The sequence below is a fragment of the Doryrhamphus excisus genome, chromosome 16, assembly GCF_030265055.1.
Source record: "Doryrhamphus excisus isolate RoL2022-K1 chromosome 16, RoL_Dexc_1.0, whole genome shotgun sequence".
Taxonomy (NCBI): domain Eukaryota; kingdom Metazoa; phylum Chordata; class Actinopteri; order Syngnathiformes; family Syngnathidae; genus Doryrhamphus; species Doryrhamphus excisus.
Genome location: NC_080481.1, coordinates 769957 through 783727, shown reverse-complemented (window position 1 = coordinate 783727; position 13771 = coordinate 769957). Strand labels below are relative to the sequence as shown.

The 13771-nt window shown below is 44.0% G+C and overlaps 2 protein-coding genes across 9 annotated transcripts in view; one reads left to right on the top strand and one right to left on the bottom strand.

The window, feature by feature from the left end:
- Positions 1–13733, top strand: part of LOC131104963 (dynein axonemal heavy chain 12-like) — a 32624-nt gene extending 18891 nt beyond the window's left edge. For 3 of the 5 annotated variants that reach the window (XM_058052691.1, XM_058052693.1, XM_058052690.1), the window contains 25 exons: positions 47–136; positions 893–1033; positions 2113–2354; positions 2489–2636; positions 2724–2869; positions 3055–3269; positions 3349–3541; positions 3616–3808; positions 3894–4066; positions 4305–4445; positions 4519–4677; positions 4769–5064; positions 5130–5383; positions 5482–5622; positions 5910–6047; positions 6126–6359; positions 6427–6615; positions 6748–6851; positions 6934–7138; positions 7215–7352; positions 7469–7560; positions 7660–7727; positions 7896–9913; positions 10048–12240; positions 13688–13733. In XM_058052691.1, the coding sequence (XP_057908674.1) occupies positions 47–136; positions 893–1033; positions 2113–2354; positions 2489–2636; positions 2724–2869; positions 3055–3269; positions 3349–3541; positions 3616–3808; positions 3894–4066; positions 4305–4445; positions 4519–4677; positions 4769–5064; positions 5130–5383; positions 5482–5622; positions 5910–6047; positions 6126–6359; positions 6427–6615; positions 6748–6851; positions 6934–7138; positions 7215–7352; positions 7469–7560; positions 7660–7727; positions 7896–8086 (3891 nt within the window). In that variant the 3' untranslated portion in view covers positions 8087–9913; positions 10048–12240; positions 13688–13733. Of the gene's footprint in view, positions 1–46; positions 137–892; positions 1034–2112; positions 2355–2488; positions 2637–2723; positions 2870–3054; positions 3270–3348; positions 3542–3615; positions 3809–3893; positions 4067–4304; positions 4446–4518; positions 4678–4768; positions 5065–5129; positions 5384–5481; positions 5623–5909; positions 6048–6125; positions 6360–6426; positions 6616–6747; positions 6852–6933; positions 7139–7214; positions 7353–7468; positions 7561–7659; positions 7728–7895; positions 9914–10047; positions 12241–13687 lie in introns of those variants that run through there. The other 2 variants (XM_058052694.1, XM_058052695.1) reach the window with 2 other exon arrangements.
- Positions 9054–13770, bottom strand: asb14b (ankyrin repeat and SOCS box containing 14b). 4 transcript variants are annotated; one of them, XM_058052703.1, is made up of 11 exons: positions 13452–13770; positions 13091–13149; positions 12861–12988; positions 12738–12790; positions 12100–12231; positions 11390–11548; positions 11076–11321; positions 10843–11011; positions 10240–10774; positions 10005–10158; positions 9054–9926 (listed from the first exon to the last, which is right to left on the bottom strand). In XM_058052703.1, the coding sequence occupies exons 3-11, from the start codon at positions 12986–12988 to the stop codon at positions 9754–9756; spliced, it is 1749 nt and encodes a 582-aa protein (XP_057908686.1). In that variant the 5' UTR covers positions 13091–13149; positions 13452–13770; the 3' UTR covers positions 9054–9753. The 4 variants fall into 4 exon arrangements, with proteins under 4 accessions (XP_057908686.1, XP_057908685.1, XP_057908684.1 ...); XM_058052702.1 differs by having other exon boundaries at positions 13091–13171; positions 13452–13474; XM_058052701.1 differs by having other exon boundaries at positions 13063–13770.
- Between the last annotated feature and the right edge of the window lies 1 nt (position 13771).

Sequence of the window (13771 nt, the reverse complement as noted above, 5' to 3'; positions counted from 1 at the left end):
AACTAATACAATTCTAAACACAGCAATGTTTTTCTTTCTTGCCTAGATATTGGACTACTGGGGTCCGAGCAAGAAGCTGTTGGGTGACATGAACTTTTTACGGGATCTTAAAGAATATGACAAGGACAATATTCCTGTGAGTTTCGGAAATCATCATTCTCCCGACATTAAGCACAACCATGAACATATCTAAAATGTTCTACACACACAGTCAAAGTGATCAAATTACATATTAGAATTAGGGCTATCAAGCAATGAAAATATTTGGTTGCGATTAATCACATTTTTGGTCCATAGTTAACTCACAATTAATCACATTTAATCGCAGATAGAAATAATTCCCCATCTATAATAATTAAGGGAAATCTAAGTGGTAAACGACAATGATAGCTACATCGTTTATTTTTGTATTACTGTTTGTTTTTATTATTAGCATATTAGCTCTTCAACTCGTCCTCAATCGTTGAGCAAATACAAATTGTGAGCAAGTCAGACCGCTCAAACTGACACAAAAATATTTTGATTACGGTGTCTTCTAAATCTCAAAATAACATTTGCTTATTCATGATACTGGTTTTATATTCTAATGATGTACAGCTGTAACTCCAATTTTAGCGGGCAGTTCAATGCAAAAATCAGCGGAGATACGGCTCACATGTAAAAACCACTGGTTAGTTGGGCCACTCTTATGCCAGGGTAGCGCTGTATATGACAATAAAAACAATACCTGCACTGCTGCAGTCTCTGGCAGGCCATTTAATAATAAGAAATTACAGCCGTAATAGGAAACTTCCGTTAACATGTCATTAATGGTTGAACTTTGACAGCCCTAATTACGCTATATTATATAGGAGAACTACAGCTGGATGAACGTCCTCTCTTCTTTTCACAGGAAGAATCGATAGCAAAAATTCGTTCTACCTACATGACCAATCCTGACTTCAACCCTGCTCAGGTGGCAAAAGCCTCCTCAGCAGCAGAGGGCCTATGCAAGTGGATCAAAGCAATGGAGTCATACGACAGGGTGGTCAAGGTATGGTATTCATGTCATTTTGCTTTCTTTAAACAGGTACTGTATGTGTAGCTAACCAATTATTATTTCGGGTAAACCTTTGAACTGCTAAAATTATGTATCAAGAAAAAAATAACCTGCTATCCAAAAATGTCATGCAATACTTGTCATCAAGAGAGGAAAAATTAAGATCTTCTACAATCAGTATGTGGAATCCACTATGGCAGAGAAGTGCAATACACTTCCAACAAAAAGCACACCAAGTGGTTAGCACGTTGGCCACGCAGTCCTGGGTTGGAATTTTCGCTTCGGCATCTCAGTGTGGAGTTTGCATGTTCTCCCCGTGCATGTGTGGGTTTTCTCCGGGTACTCCGGTTTCCTCCCACATTCCAAAAACATGCTAGGTTAATTGGCCACTCCAAATTGTCCATAGGTATGAATGTGAGTGTGAATGGTATATGTGCTCGTCGATTGGCTGGCAAGCAGTCCAGGGTGTACCCCGCCTCTCGCCCAAAGACAGCTGTGTTCGGCTCCAGCATACTCAAGCGACCCTAATGAGGATAAATAATGTTTGGGCCAATCAGCCCTGGAGAGTTGGTACATTCATTTTCTTTGTAGCTGAGAAGTGCAAAACAGAAAACGTTATATCCTCATTAATACATTTAATAGACTCCTGAGGTACATCTGTTCCTTCCATCTGGTATTTGCATGCACACCGAGATCTGCATGCACGTCGCGGTAGCAAGCATGCTCTACGACAACCTAAAATATGAAATGTCATCCTATTGAACATGATTATGGTGTGCCAATTTTTGTGGGCTTCTCCAACAATATGCGCTAATATGACCCGTTTCAAGAAACAGTACAAACAGTTCTTCAGAACTGGCAAAGGGAACATGTTGAATAGGAAATGCTGTCAAAGCAATTGATGTGAAATTAACAGCCTGTAGTGTTGAATAAGCTCCACTTCTTCCGACTCCTTTTGGACATTGTGAATTGTTGTATGTGATGTACACTACAGTGAAACCTTATGAATGTTCAAATAAATCAAACCATTACCATTTCCAAAGCTCCAGTTACACTCACCTGCGTGCTTTTAGATCGTGGCTCCCAAAAAGGCCAAACAAGCTGAGGCCCAGGCGACCCTGGCATCCGCCATGGCCGATCTATCAGAGAAGAGAGCCAAGCTGAAGCAGGTTGAGGACCGTTTGGCTGACCTGAAAAGAACATCTGAGGAAAAAACAGAGGAGAAAGCCAAACTGGAAGCCCAACGAGATTTGTGTCAAAGAAAGTTGGAGCGAGCTGAGAAACTCATTGGTGGTCTGGGTGGAGAAAAAACGAGGTAATCAATAATACTTTTTTCTATGTATATATATGGATTATATGTATGTGTGTACATACATATATATATATACACACAGACACACCGTATAATTGCAAGGACACAATGCCACTGAGTAAACATCTTATTCTCAGATGGTCCAAAGCTGCTGATGATCTCCAAAACACATATGACAACCTGACTGGAGATGTCCTGATCTCTGCTGGTGTCATGGCCTACCTGGGCGCTTTCACAGCCAGTTTTAGACACGACTGCACCAGTCACTGGATCAATCTGTGTCAAGTAAGATTCCTTAGCAACATGCAAAAAGATGATCTTCCATATATTTGCTCTCCTCACCTCTCTTTTCATCTACCCTGGCATGTCTAGACTCGGAACATTCCATCATCAGATGACTTCTCTCTCAGTAAGACCCTTGGAGATCCTATTAAGATTAGGGCATGGAACATTGCTGGGCTCCCCACGGACTCCTTCTCCATTGACAACGGCGTCATTACCAGTCATTCACGTCGATGGTGAGACCTTTACACAAAACTCAGTGTGATATATACAGTGTGTGTAGCCGACCGACGCATTAATTACACTAAAACATTGAATGTAATTAATGAAATCGATTATTTCCACCATCAATGTCATTTGAAATCCAATTGATTCATAAGAGCATCCTGAGATTGTCCTTGTTTATCCCTGTCCTTTTCAGGCCCCTGATGATTGACCCTCAGGGTCAGGCCAACAAATGGGTGAAGAATTCAGAGAAAGAGAACAATTTAAATGTGATCAAATTAACAGATGATGACTACATGAGAACTATGGAAAACTGTATTCAATTCGGAAGCCCTTTGCTGCTAGAGAATGTACTGGAAGAGTTGGACCCGTCACTGGAACCTCTGCTCCTCAAACAAACCTTCAAACAAAGTGCCTAGAATGAGACACAGCATCCCAAAGATGCAGAACTTGGGATGTCAACATTTTTGTCATGCTTGTTTTCAACCAGGTGGGGTAGAATGCATCAAACTGGGGGAGAGCGTGATTGAGTACTCCCCCGATTTCCGCTTCTACATCACCACCAAGCTGAGGAACCCTCATTATCTCCCCGAACTGGCCACCAAGGTGTCTCTGCTCAATTTTATGATCACCCCAGAGGGCTTGGAGGACCAACTGCTGGGAATCGTGGTTGCCAAGGAAAGGTACTGTCGCCGTTGGTCCACTGACTTTTGTTCGACTCCACTGCAGCTTTTCTTCCGCTGCATCTGCTTCGCAGGCCCGAGCTGGAAGAGGAGAGAAACGCACTCATTCTGCAGTCGGCTGCAAATAACAGACAACTCAAGGAAACGGAGGACAAGATCCTGGAGACACTAGCGTCCTCAGAAGGAAACATTCTGGAAGACGAGAGCGCCATTCAGATCCTAGACTCTGCAAAGATAATGTCCAACGAGATTTCCAAGAAACAAAAGGCACGTGCTACGTGCTCCACAAACACAATCTGGCTTTTGTCTGGGATTTCTTACTACATAGCATTCTTGTCTATGAATTTGCCAGATTGCAGAGGAGACTGAGATCAAGATAGCAGAGTCCAGAGAGTGTTACAGAGCCATTGCTAAACACTCCTCTGTCTTGTTCTTCACCATCGCTGACCTGACCAACATCGACCCCATGTATCAATACTCTCTCAGCTGGTTTGTCAACCTCTACACAAACTCCATCCAAGATAGGTGAGCCACGTTTACTGTGTAACTCACAAAAGGATGCGTGAGATCACATGGCGACGTTGATGGGACCGTTTTCAAATGTCAATTCCACAGTATCATATACTGAACAACATCAGGCGATATCATACTTTTGATATCACTTGGAGCTTTTGGTATTTATTTGACTGTTGAATGTTTATGGTTGAGGCTAAAGCAACATTGAACTGGATTGTATTGAGAAGCTTCCCTTGTTTCCGTTTAGTAAAAAGTCCAAGATCCTGGAAAAGAGGCTCATGTACCTGATCGATTACTTCACCTATAACTTGTTCTGCAACGTGTGTCGATCGCTGTTTGAGAAGGACAAACTCCTCTTCTCCTTCCTTCTCTGCTGCAATCTACTTCTGTGAGTACCATTGGTGTGATAGCGACTCGCTACTTTTGGATAGGAATCAAACCGATACTGATATTTCCATCAGGGCTAAAGAGGAGATTGAGTACAGTGACTTGATTTTTTTGTTGACCGGAGGCGTGGGTCTGCAGAACACAATCGCTAATCCCGATCCGAGCTGGTTGCAGGACAAGAGCTGGGATGAGATTTGCCGAGCAAACGAGCTTCCAGGTTTAAAAGGAATACGGTGACTCAGTTACTCTGGGATTTTAGTTGGCTCCTTCCTACCGCTCAGCTTTTCTCCTTACAGTATGGACATGAATGTGTTTATTTCACAGAGATGCTTTCATTGAGGATGCAGAACTTTTCAAGCCTATTTTTGACAGCAAAGAGCCAAGCAACACCCCTGTGCCCTCACCTTGGTGCGATCAGCTGAATGAGCTGCAGAAGATGATCATCATCCGCTGTCTCAGGCCTGATAAGATTGTGCCGGCCGTACACAAATATGTCATAACTAAACTGGGGAAGAATTTTGTCCAGCCTCCTCCCTTTGACTTAAGTAAGAGCTACCTGGACTCCAACTCCACCATCCCACTGGTGTTTGTGCTTTCTCCTGGTGCTGACCCCATGGCTAGTAAGTTGGGAAACTTCATGTCATCTTGAGGACAATGAAACTGACCAGACGCTAACCGTTCACAGGCTTGCTGAAGTTTGCGGGCGACAAGGACATGGGTGGTAGCAAGTTCCAGTCTATTTCCCTCGGGCAAGGCCAAGGACCCATCGCTACCAAAATGATATCCACGGCCATGCAGGACGGGACTTGGGTATGTTTGCAGAATTGTCACCTGGCGGTTTCCTGGATGTCCACCCTGGAGAAGATCTGTGAAGAGTTTAGTCCCGCAATATGCCACCAAGACTTCCGACTTTGGCTCACAAGCTATCCTTCTCCCAAGGTAAAGGGCAACATGACGTTTTCCAGGATGCGCAACAGCTCAATTTTCTACGGTTCTGGACCTCCAGCTGCTCTCTGTCTCCTTCTCTTTTGGACCAGTTTCCAGTCACCCTGTTGCAGAACGGGGTGAAAATGACAAATGAACCCCCAACAGGACTTCGGCTAAACATACTGCAGTCGTACATGTCAGATCCGGTTTGCGACCAAAACTTCTTCAATAACTGTCCTAATAAAGAACCGGTGAGTTGGGGGCGTTGGTAGAATGACTTTGTCGCGTATTCCATCGCTGCCCCTTTTCTCCAAATACCCGGTCTCAATTTACCACGAGGTACAAAAACATACAGTAGTTACTGAAGAACTAACGAGGAACTAACGACTAAGGCCATACATTTTGAGTAGTCGCTCAGGAACTGATGAGGAACTAAGAAGTAGTGGTTAAGGTTAGGTAGGTTTGTTCCTCATGAACTACTGTACGTTTGTGTACGTTATTGTAAAGTGTTAGCAAATACCTCTCTATTTTTCTGCAGATTTGGGAAAAGCTCCTGTATGGCCTGTGCTTCTTCCATGCGCTTGTTCAGGAGAGGAGGAAGTTTGGTCCGCTGGGCTGGAATATTCCCTACGGCTTCAATGAAACCGACCTCCACATTAGTATCAGACAGCTCCAGGTGATCATTCAAAGGCTCGCTGCTAAGATGGCTACCGTCACATACGTCTAAATGCACGTCACGTGTCTCCCCGTGTAGTTGTTCATCAACGAATACGACGAGGTGCCCTTCGAGGCCATCACTTATCTGACCGGAGAGTGCAACTATGGAGGCCGTGTGACAGACAACTGGGATCGGCGCCTCCTGAACACCATGTTAGCAGACTTCTACAACAAGGATGTCGTGGACAAACCTTCTTATCCTTTCTCACCCAGCGGTGACTATGTCGCACCTCCCAAATCGGCCTATGGAGACTACCTCCGGTTTATCAAGGTAAACATGACATGACACGTGTTTATTAGATCGGCAGCTGAGTAAGCGTTCCTTTCTTACGTACCAGGAGCTTCCGGTCAGCCAGCACCCAGAAATATTTGGGATGAATGAAAACGTGGACATTTCCAAGGATCTGCAGCAGACCAAGCTGCTGTTTGATTCACTGCTGCTCACTCAGGGAGGAGGCTCTAAGGGAGGGGGGGGCTCTGGGAGTGACAACACGCTGTATGACATAGCAAATGATATCCTCTCTAAGGTAGGAGCTACTGTATTATAGCTCTTCATTTGTTTCACTTGACAAGAGCGTTCACGGTCCCAAGAGTTAGGCCACCACTTCTTCTGTTAGCCTTACCTGAAGAGTCTTGTTTCATCTCTTTCTTTGTCCCAGATTCCCCCAAATTTTGACATTGAAGCATCTCTGGCCAAGTACCCGGTTCTCTACAAAGAGAGTATGAACACCGTGCTTGTCCAAGAAATGGAGCGCTACAACACGTATGAACATACTCACTCTTTACAGAATGATGGCAAATAAGTCCTTTTGCTATGACCGTATTAGCGTATTTGTCCTCCCCAGGCTGTGTAGTACCATCCGTGTCAGTCTTCAGAACTTGCTGAAGGCCCTCAAGGGTTTAGTGGTGATGGATGCCGAGCTGGAGGGAATTGCGGGGAGTTTAATAGTGGGCAAGGTCCCAGAGAAATGGGCCAAACGCTCGTACCCGAGCCTCAAGCCTGTGGGGAGCTACATCTTTGATTTTCTGACCAGGCTCAAGTTTTTGCAGGTCAGTCACCGTGAACTGACACCAAGATGTCTTCTCTGTTTGTCCACATTTTCACTGTAACTTTATGCGTCTTTAGAATTGGTACGACTCTGGTAAGCCCAGCGTGTTCTGGCTGTCAGGCTTCTTCTTCACCCAGGCCTTCCTAACGGGGGCTACGCAGAACTATGCCAGGAAATATAACATTCCCATTGACCTGCTGGGCTTTGACTTTGAGGTCAGTATGCATACTTTTAATCTTTAGCACAATCAGTCATTAGTTGTCAATTTAATGGCTCGTGACGGAACTTGTTTTGACCATTCCATGTGTGACGTTGTCATGTGGTTGTTTAGGTTCTTCCCATTGAAGAGTCAGGCTCGCCCCCTGAAGATGGTGTCTATATTAATGGACTGTTTCTTGATGGAGCTCGATGGGACAAAGAAAGGTATCGTTGCCTCCACCCGGGTTTTTTTTTTTTTTTAAGTACAAAATCACCTCATTCAAAATCCTCAAAAAAAGGATACTTCTTTTTTTCTTTCCTCAGTGCAGTTTTAGTTGAGCAGAATCCCAAAATCCTATTTGTTTCCATGCCCATTATCTGGATAAAACCCAGTAAGTATGCATGTGAAAGATCATTGCCATCACAGTGCTTTTTATTCGACAGCCAAAGTACAAAATATTCAGTTTTCATTTCACTCCCAACTTAATGCTAATTCTTCCTCATAGAAATGTTTCTGATCTCATTACATTTATATTTTCCTTCTTTTCTCCACCATGCAGCTAACGACATCCCAGGTGAGTCTGACAACCGCTATGTTTGTCCTCTTTATAAGACCAGCGAGAGGAGGGGGACCCTCTCTACGACAGGACATTCCACCAATTTTGTCGTTCCTATGATGTTACCCACCGCCAAGCGCCCTCAACACTGGATCAAGCGTGGCGTGGCGCTACTCTGTCAGCTTGATGACTAACACCACAACCGGCCCTCCATCCAGTCATCCAGCCATTTTATCCATTTTCATCTTTCTGGTCACATGTGAGCCGGAGCCTCCCCCAGCTGATTTGGGGTGAGGAGGGGTACGCCCTGGACTGGTCGCCAGTCAGTTGCAGGACACATATAGACAAACAACCATTCACACTCACACTGTATGTTATGTTTGGAATGTGGGAGGAAACCGGAGTACCCGGAGAAAACCCACACATGCACACGGAGAACATGCAAACTCCACACACATGTCCAAGTGGAGATTCGAATCCCGATCTTCCTGATCTCCTGACTGTGTGACCAACATGCTAACCACTCCGTCCACTGCGGCCCACTTTTCAACTTGAAGGCGACCTATTATGCTTTTTCCACATTAAATATTATATTATCCTGTTAAACTATGCCAGAGTTTTTCGCTATGGTGGTTTTCGCATTTGGAAATGAGTTTCAGAGTTTTTTCTATAGAGTCTAGAGTTTCTTCCTTATATGGGCGTTGCCGAGTACAAGATGGAGGCTTGCCCTCTCCTTGCTCTGATTTCAACGTGTTAGAACAGAGCCAACATTAATGTCTCCCAGGAAATATCTGTTCAGGTTTCAACTTCCCTGATGAGGCAAACAGGCAGAAGTGGTTGGAGTTGCAGATTCCTGACCAGCAAGAGAAAAACATGGGGACTGTTTTGGAAACATGGATGAAGCTGGACTATACGTCAAGCCTCATGCTTTTCCAACGTTACTTGGTCATGTTGAAGAGTCAAAGTGCAAGCTGTAACAATTTATCTGTGTCCTAACTGTGTTTATTTTGGGTAAGTAAGCAGTTGTCTGTGTTCATACAGGGAGTGCCTTACCTGCTCACCAATGTGTGTAGTTGCTAATAACCTTTTCCACCACAATCGATGTGTCTACCAGAGTTGTTAAACATTGGTAGTCACGGAAAAAAACTTTTAATTCCCAACTTTACACTAGATTGTCTACACTCAAGAAACGCGGATGTACGTTAGCACAGTTCATACATGCTAAGCCAGGGTTCTCCAGCCAGTAGATCATGACCTACCAGTATCTCCTAAACACTTTCCATGTAACTCTATAAAAGGTTTATTCATTTATTAACAACCCCTATCCCGACAAAATTAGACAGTGTGGTTTGGCAGTAGTCCTGAAGTCCTCAGTAACGCTAGGGAGTGTAACCAATCACAGCTGAGTGGGCATGTCCAGAGGCATGCCATGGGTGGAATTAATTAAAACCGACCACTTTGAACATCCAAGAAAATACAGATGCAATAGGTGCATGTACTGGATGCTCTCGAAAACTTTATGTGCAGGTTATTGTGTGGAGCTGCTCTACAGGAGTACACAACTCTATACAAAGAACCGTAAAATTTGCAGAATAGGTCCTCTTTAATTGTCAGAAAAACCTACCCTCATTTCTCGGCTCACACCAGGCGACCATAAAGGGGCCGGGGCCCCTCTTTGTAGGTGCCCGCTAGTGGTGATTGGCAGTCACAGCAGGTAAAACAAGGCCATGCTGCCACCCAGTCATGAATGGATTTCTTTATTGCCATTCTCTTTTCTACCTAATTCACTGGGAATGCTCATGCAATATGATCGTATAATGTAAGTAAAAGCCAACATGATTTGTTTATGACTGTGATGCTATCAAACAGCTAGGCTGCCCCTGTTGTACACATCAAACTCCTTGTAACACAGGTAGTCTTTCAGTCTGGATGGAAGAGGGAGGTAATTGATGAAAACAGAAGCTCTCAAGCGGAGGCCGTCGAGATGCTCCCGAATCTGCAGCCGGCACAGATGCTTTAAGGTGCGTGCGTTCTCTGAAAGACAATACAGTCAACAATGCATGGATGCCAACACATTCAAAACAAAAAGAAGGAATCGATAAAGTTCCAAACTTTGAATGCGGCAAATCTCCAGCCATTGCTTCTGTTCCTTTAGGGCTTCTCTCAGCTTGGGGCAAAAGGAAACATGGTCGGTGTAGTCCAGCATGATCCGGACCACCTGAGCAGATAGGTGCCTGAGCCAGGACACGGTTATCACCTCACAGAACTAGGAAGAGAACACAATACACGACTTGGACATCAAGACATCTCAGAAGTATATTTCCTGACTAATTGTGACCCATCTCACCACCGTATCTTTGATGACTGAGGTGGTCCACGGAGCAAAGTCGTGACAGTTGTCCCCGTAGGGGCAGTCGAAGCAACGCCTCACATCGTAACCATGATTCAAAATCATCCTCAACATGACTTTATCTTTGAATGCGTACTGCAGCGCTGAGGGGAAATGGGTGATGTTGACACGGGAGTAGTAGTTGACATTAGCCCCGAACTTCAGCAGGGTGTTGATGAGTTCATAGTTGCCCTGCCTCAGAGCCACCTGCAAACAACTGATAGGGTCCTGGTTCACCATCGCCCCGGCCTCTAAGAGCATGCGGGTGCACTGAAGATCATTGTTGGACACGGCGAAAAAAAGCGCAGACTTGCGTTCGTCATCGTAGTTGCGTCGCACCCTTGGGTGCAGCATGAAGTTTGGGTCAAAGCCGGCTTTGAGCAGCAATGCCACACAATGGGCATGCCCTCCGTCGGCCGCGGAGTGAAGTGGACTCATGCCGCTGTCCTTCACAGTGCATAGCGTTGTCACTGGAATGAGGCGCTGCAGTGCTCTGTAAAACAGGAAGAATTTCATAACAAGCGCTAATAGTCACGATGTTTCATGGTGGAGATTCCTCACAGTATGTGTCCGTCATACGCCACGCGGTGAATGGGCAGGTGACCACCGTTCAATGGCAGGTTGGCATCTGCTCCGTGGTCCAGCAGCAAGGAGATGATGTCGGGGTTCCCTGATGCTGCTGCGTCGAACAAGACGGTGCCAGACTCTGATTCATATTCAGCGTCCGCTCCTATCAAACATTTGCGTTAAAATAGAAGGAATAAGTTCCTGTTACTTCACCTCATGTTGTCTACCTTCATGCAACAAAAGCTCAACCACACTGAGGTGTCCATTTTGTGCAGCCAGAGCCAGCGGGGTTTTCTTTTTAGTATCCCACGCATTTGCGTTGGCACCAGACTGGAGTAGCAGATAGACAAAGTTCTCCAGGCCTAGGAAGGCAGCCTCGTGTAGCGCCGTCCTGTCCAAGGGGCCCGTCTGATCCACTTGGGCACTGTAGCGAAGCAGCAGTGTTGCCAGGTCATATTGGTCATTGAGAATAGCTGCAAAATAAGGAGCAGAGAGAGAGAGAAAGTCAGAGAAATGTTGAAAAGGTGTCGTTGTGTTGTACCTGCCACTAAAGGAGAATCCTGCTCATCGTCCTGAAGATTAGGATTACATCCATTTTGTAACAGAAATGTGGCGTTGTGTCTGCGGCCGTAGACCACAGCTAGAAACAACGCTGTCTCTCCCTTTAGTGTGCGGCATTGGGCCGTCCCTGGTGGCGATGCTGGGACACAAGTAGATGATGTCAGAATCAATGCCATGAGGTCAAAAAGTCATACAGTAAACCTCGGATATATCGGATTCAATTGTTCCCACTGGTTTTGTCCGATATAAGCGAAATCCGTTATATGCGTATACCGGAAAATGGTCGTTTTACGCACATATCGGATTTATATCCGGTATATGCGTAAATGGGATTTTATCCGTTATAAAAAGGCACTTCATTGACTATGTTTCCAATGTACCTGGACGCGCAGGCAACGCTGCAAACGCTGCAAATGACGTCGTATAGCGGCCTGTCGCGAATCGGAGCGCCACGATGCGGCCATCCGATATATGCGAGGGAAATTTAATGGAAATGCATTGGAACGGGACTGGAGATTTTGTCCGAAATAGGCGAAATCCGTTATAAAAAATCCGATACATGCAATGAATTTTTATTGGAAATGCATTACAGAAAAATTGGTTCTTTTTTATCTGTCCGTTGTGAGCGAATTATCCGAGTCCGATATATCCGAGGTTTACTGTACATAAATAATAAAATACACAAATTACCTGAAAAGATCATTTCAAGAATGTCTTTACTCTCCTGCACTGCAGCTTCATGCAAAGGAATCCATCCATGTTCGTTAACTCTGGACAGAATCTCTGGTTGGGCCATCAGTCGCTGGAGTGCATCTTCATCACCTGCATAAGGTAACAGTTATGTACTGTACATATCTACGAAATGTTGGAATTCTCCTTTACGAGGAAAATTGTTTTCTATTTGACAACAGATTTGGCAAACTTTAGGAAAAACAACCTATTCAGATGTGTACGGATAACCTTAAACGACTATCCCTTACGGATCATGTCTTTTTGCTCGATACGAGTATGAAACAAGTACATTTTGTCATTATCCGTATTTGTGTTTAAAGAAAATGCTCATTATGTGTTTACTCGGCTGCACGGCGGAAAACCAACAACAACAACAACGCCAAAACACGCAGGAAAGTTGGAGGAAGTCCAGATCGCATTGGCATCAGCGGAATATGCTTTTAGAAAAAACTCTTAGCCATCGACATCAGTTTACTATACCGATCTTTGGAGGACAATACTTTATTTGACCATAATGAATATTTCTTCAAACTAGTAGATAAAAAACAATGGAGAATGTCAATCAATCACAATGTACATCATGAATATCATCTTACCCGCTTTGATTGCTTTGAATATCTCATCCGGCTCTTCATTTACTTTCAGATCACTACAGCAAAAAAATAAGTAGTGAACAAATTCAAATTATAAAAGATTGTACAAGAATTATGAATAATAACCTTGGATTCAGTCCTTTGAGCTTTCGGTATTCAAGTAAACTTTGCTCTATTATATATTGGGTTGCTTCGTCTTCATCCGAGTCATCGTCGGATGAATGAAAAATGTTGTCTTTTTCTTCTGTGGTCATCTGTTTGTCCATTAACAGTCAGTGTTTGTTACGAAGTACATAGTACATAGTACATATACATAGTATAGACATACGTAGGTATTGACTCATTGCATCGCTTACTTGCAGCAAAAATATGAAAAATGGGGAATACAGCTCAACTGCGGCACACAGTCTGGATCCTGTTGTTGGAATATAGTACTCCTGTGTAAATAGTATTTAATCCAGATAAAAAGTCAAATGCACTGATCTATTTTGTTGTACTGTGATGTTAGTTGACTTAAACATCATGCCACATGAAGCATGCCTCTCCGCATTGGACTCAAACCATGCATTTCTTAGTGGTAGAAGAAAAAAAACATTAAAGCTAAACAACATTAACTTAACTGATTACTGATTAACTTAGAACAACAACATATCCAACAAATGGGGTCCAATTATAAAGCTTTTTTTTCTGTCAACACATTTAGTTTGTGGTGTTTACCGTCCGTAGAATCGGGGCTTTCACAGCAGTGCACACACACACACACACACACACACACACACACACTGGAGCTATTTTTATCTCTTTACTATAAATAACAGATCATGGGACAACCAGCTTGCACTTCAGCTAACTTTGCTCTGCAACTGCTAACATTCAACTCTAATATTTACGTATATAGCTATGATATAGTGCAGTCATTTGATCATCTTTTTTTTTTATTTTATATTTTTCAGGCATTTTCGGGGGAGAGGCGGGGTACACCCTGGACTGGTGGCCAGCCAATCACAGGGCACATATAGACAAACAACCATTCACAC

Coding starts and splice junctions, on each gene's coding strand:
- asb14b (XM_058052700.1), bottom strand. CDS start 13,000: ATGGACAAACAGATGACCACAGAAGAAAAAGACAACATTTTTCATTCA. Junction 12,791..12,860: donor CTCAAAGGACTGAATCCAAG/GTTATTATTCAT, acceptor TTTTTGCTGTAG/TGATCTGAAAGTAAATGAAG. Junction 11,549..12,099: donor TCTTGAAATGATCTTTTCAG/GTAATTTGTGTA, acceptor CTTGTGTCCCAG/CATCGCCACCAGGGACGGCC.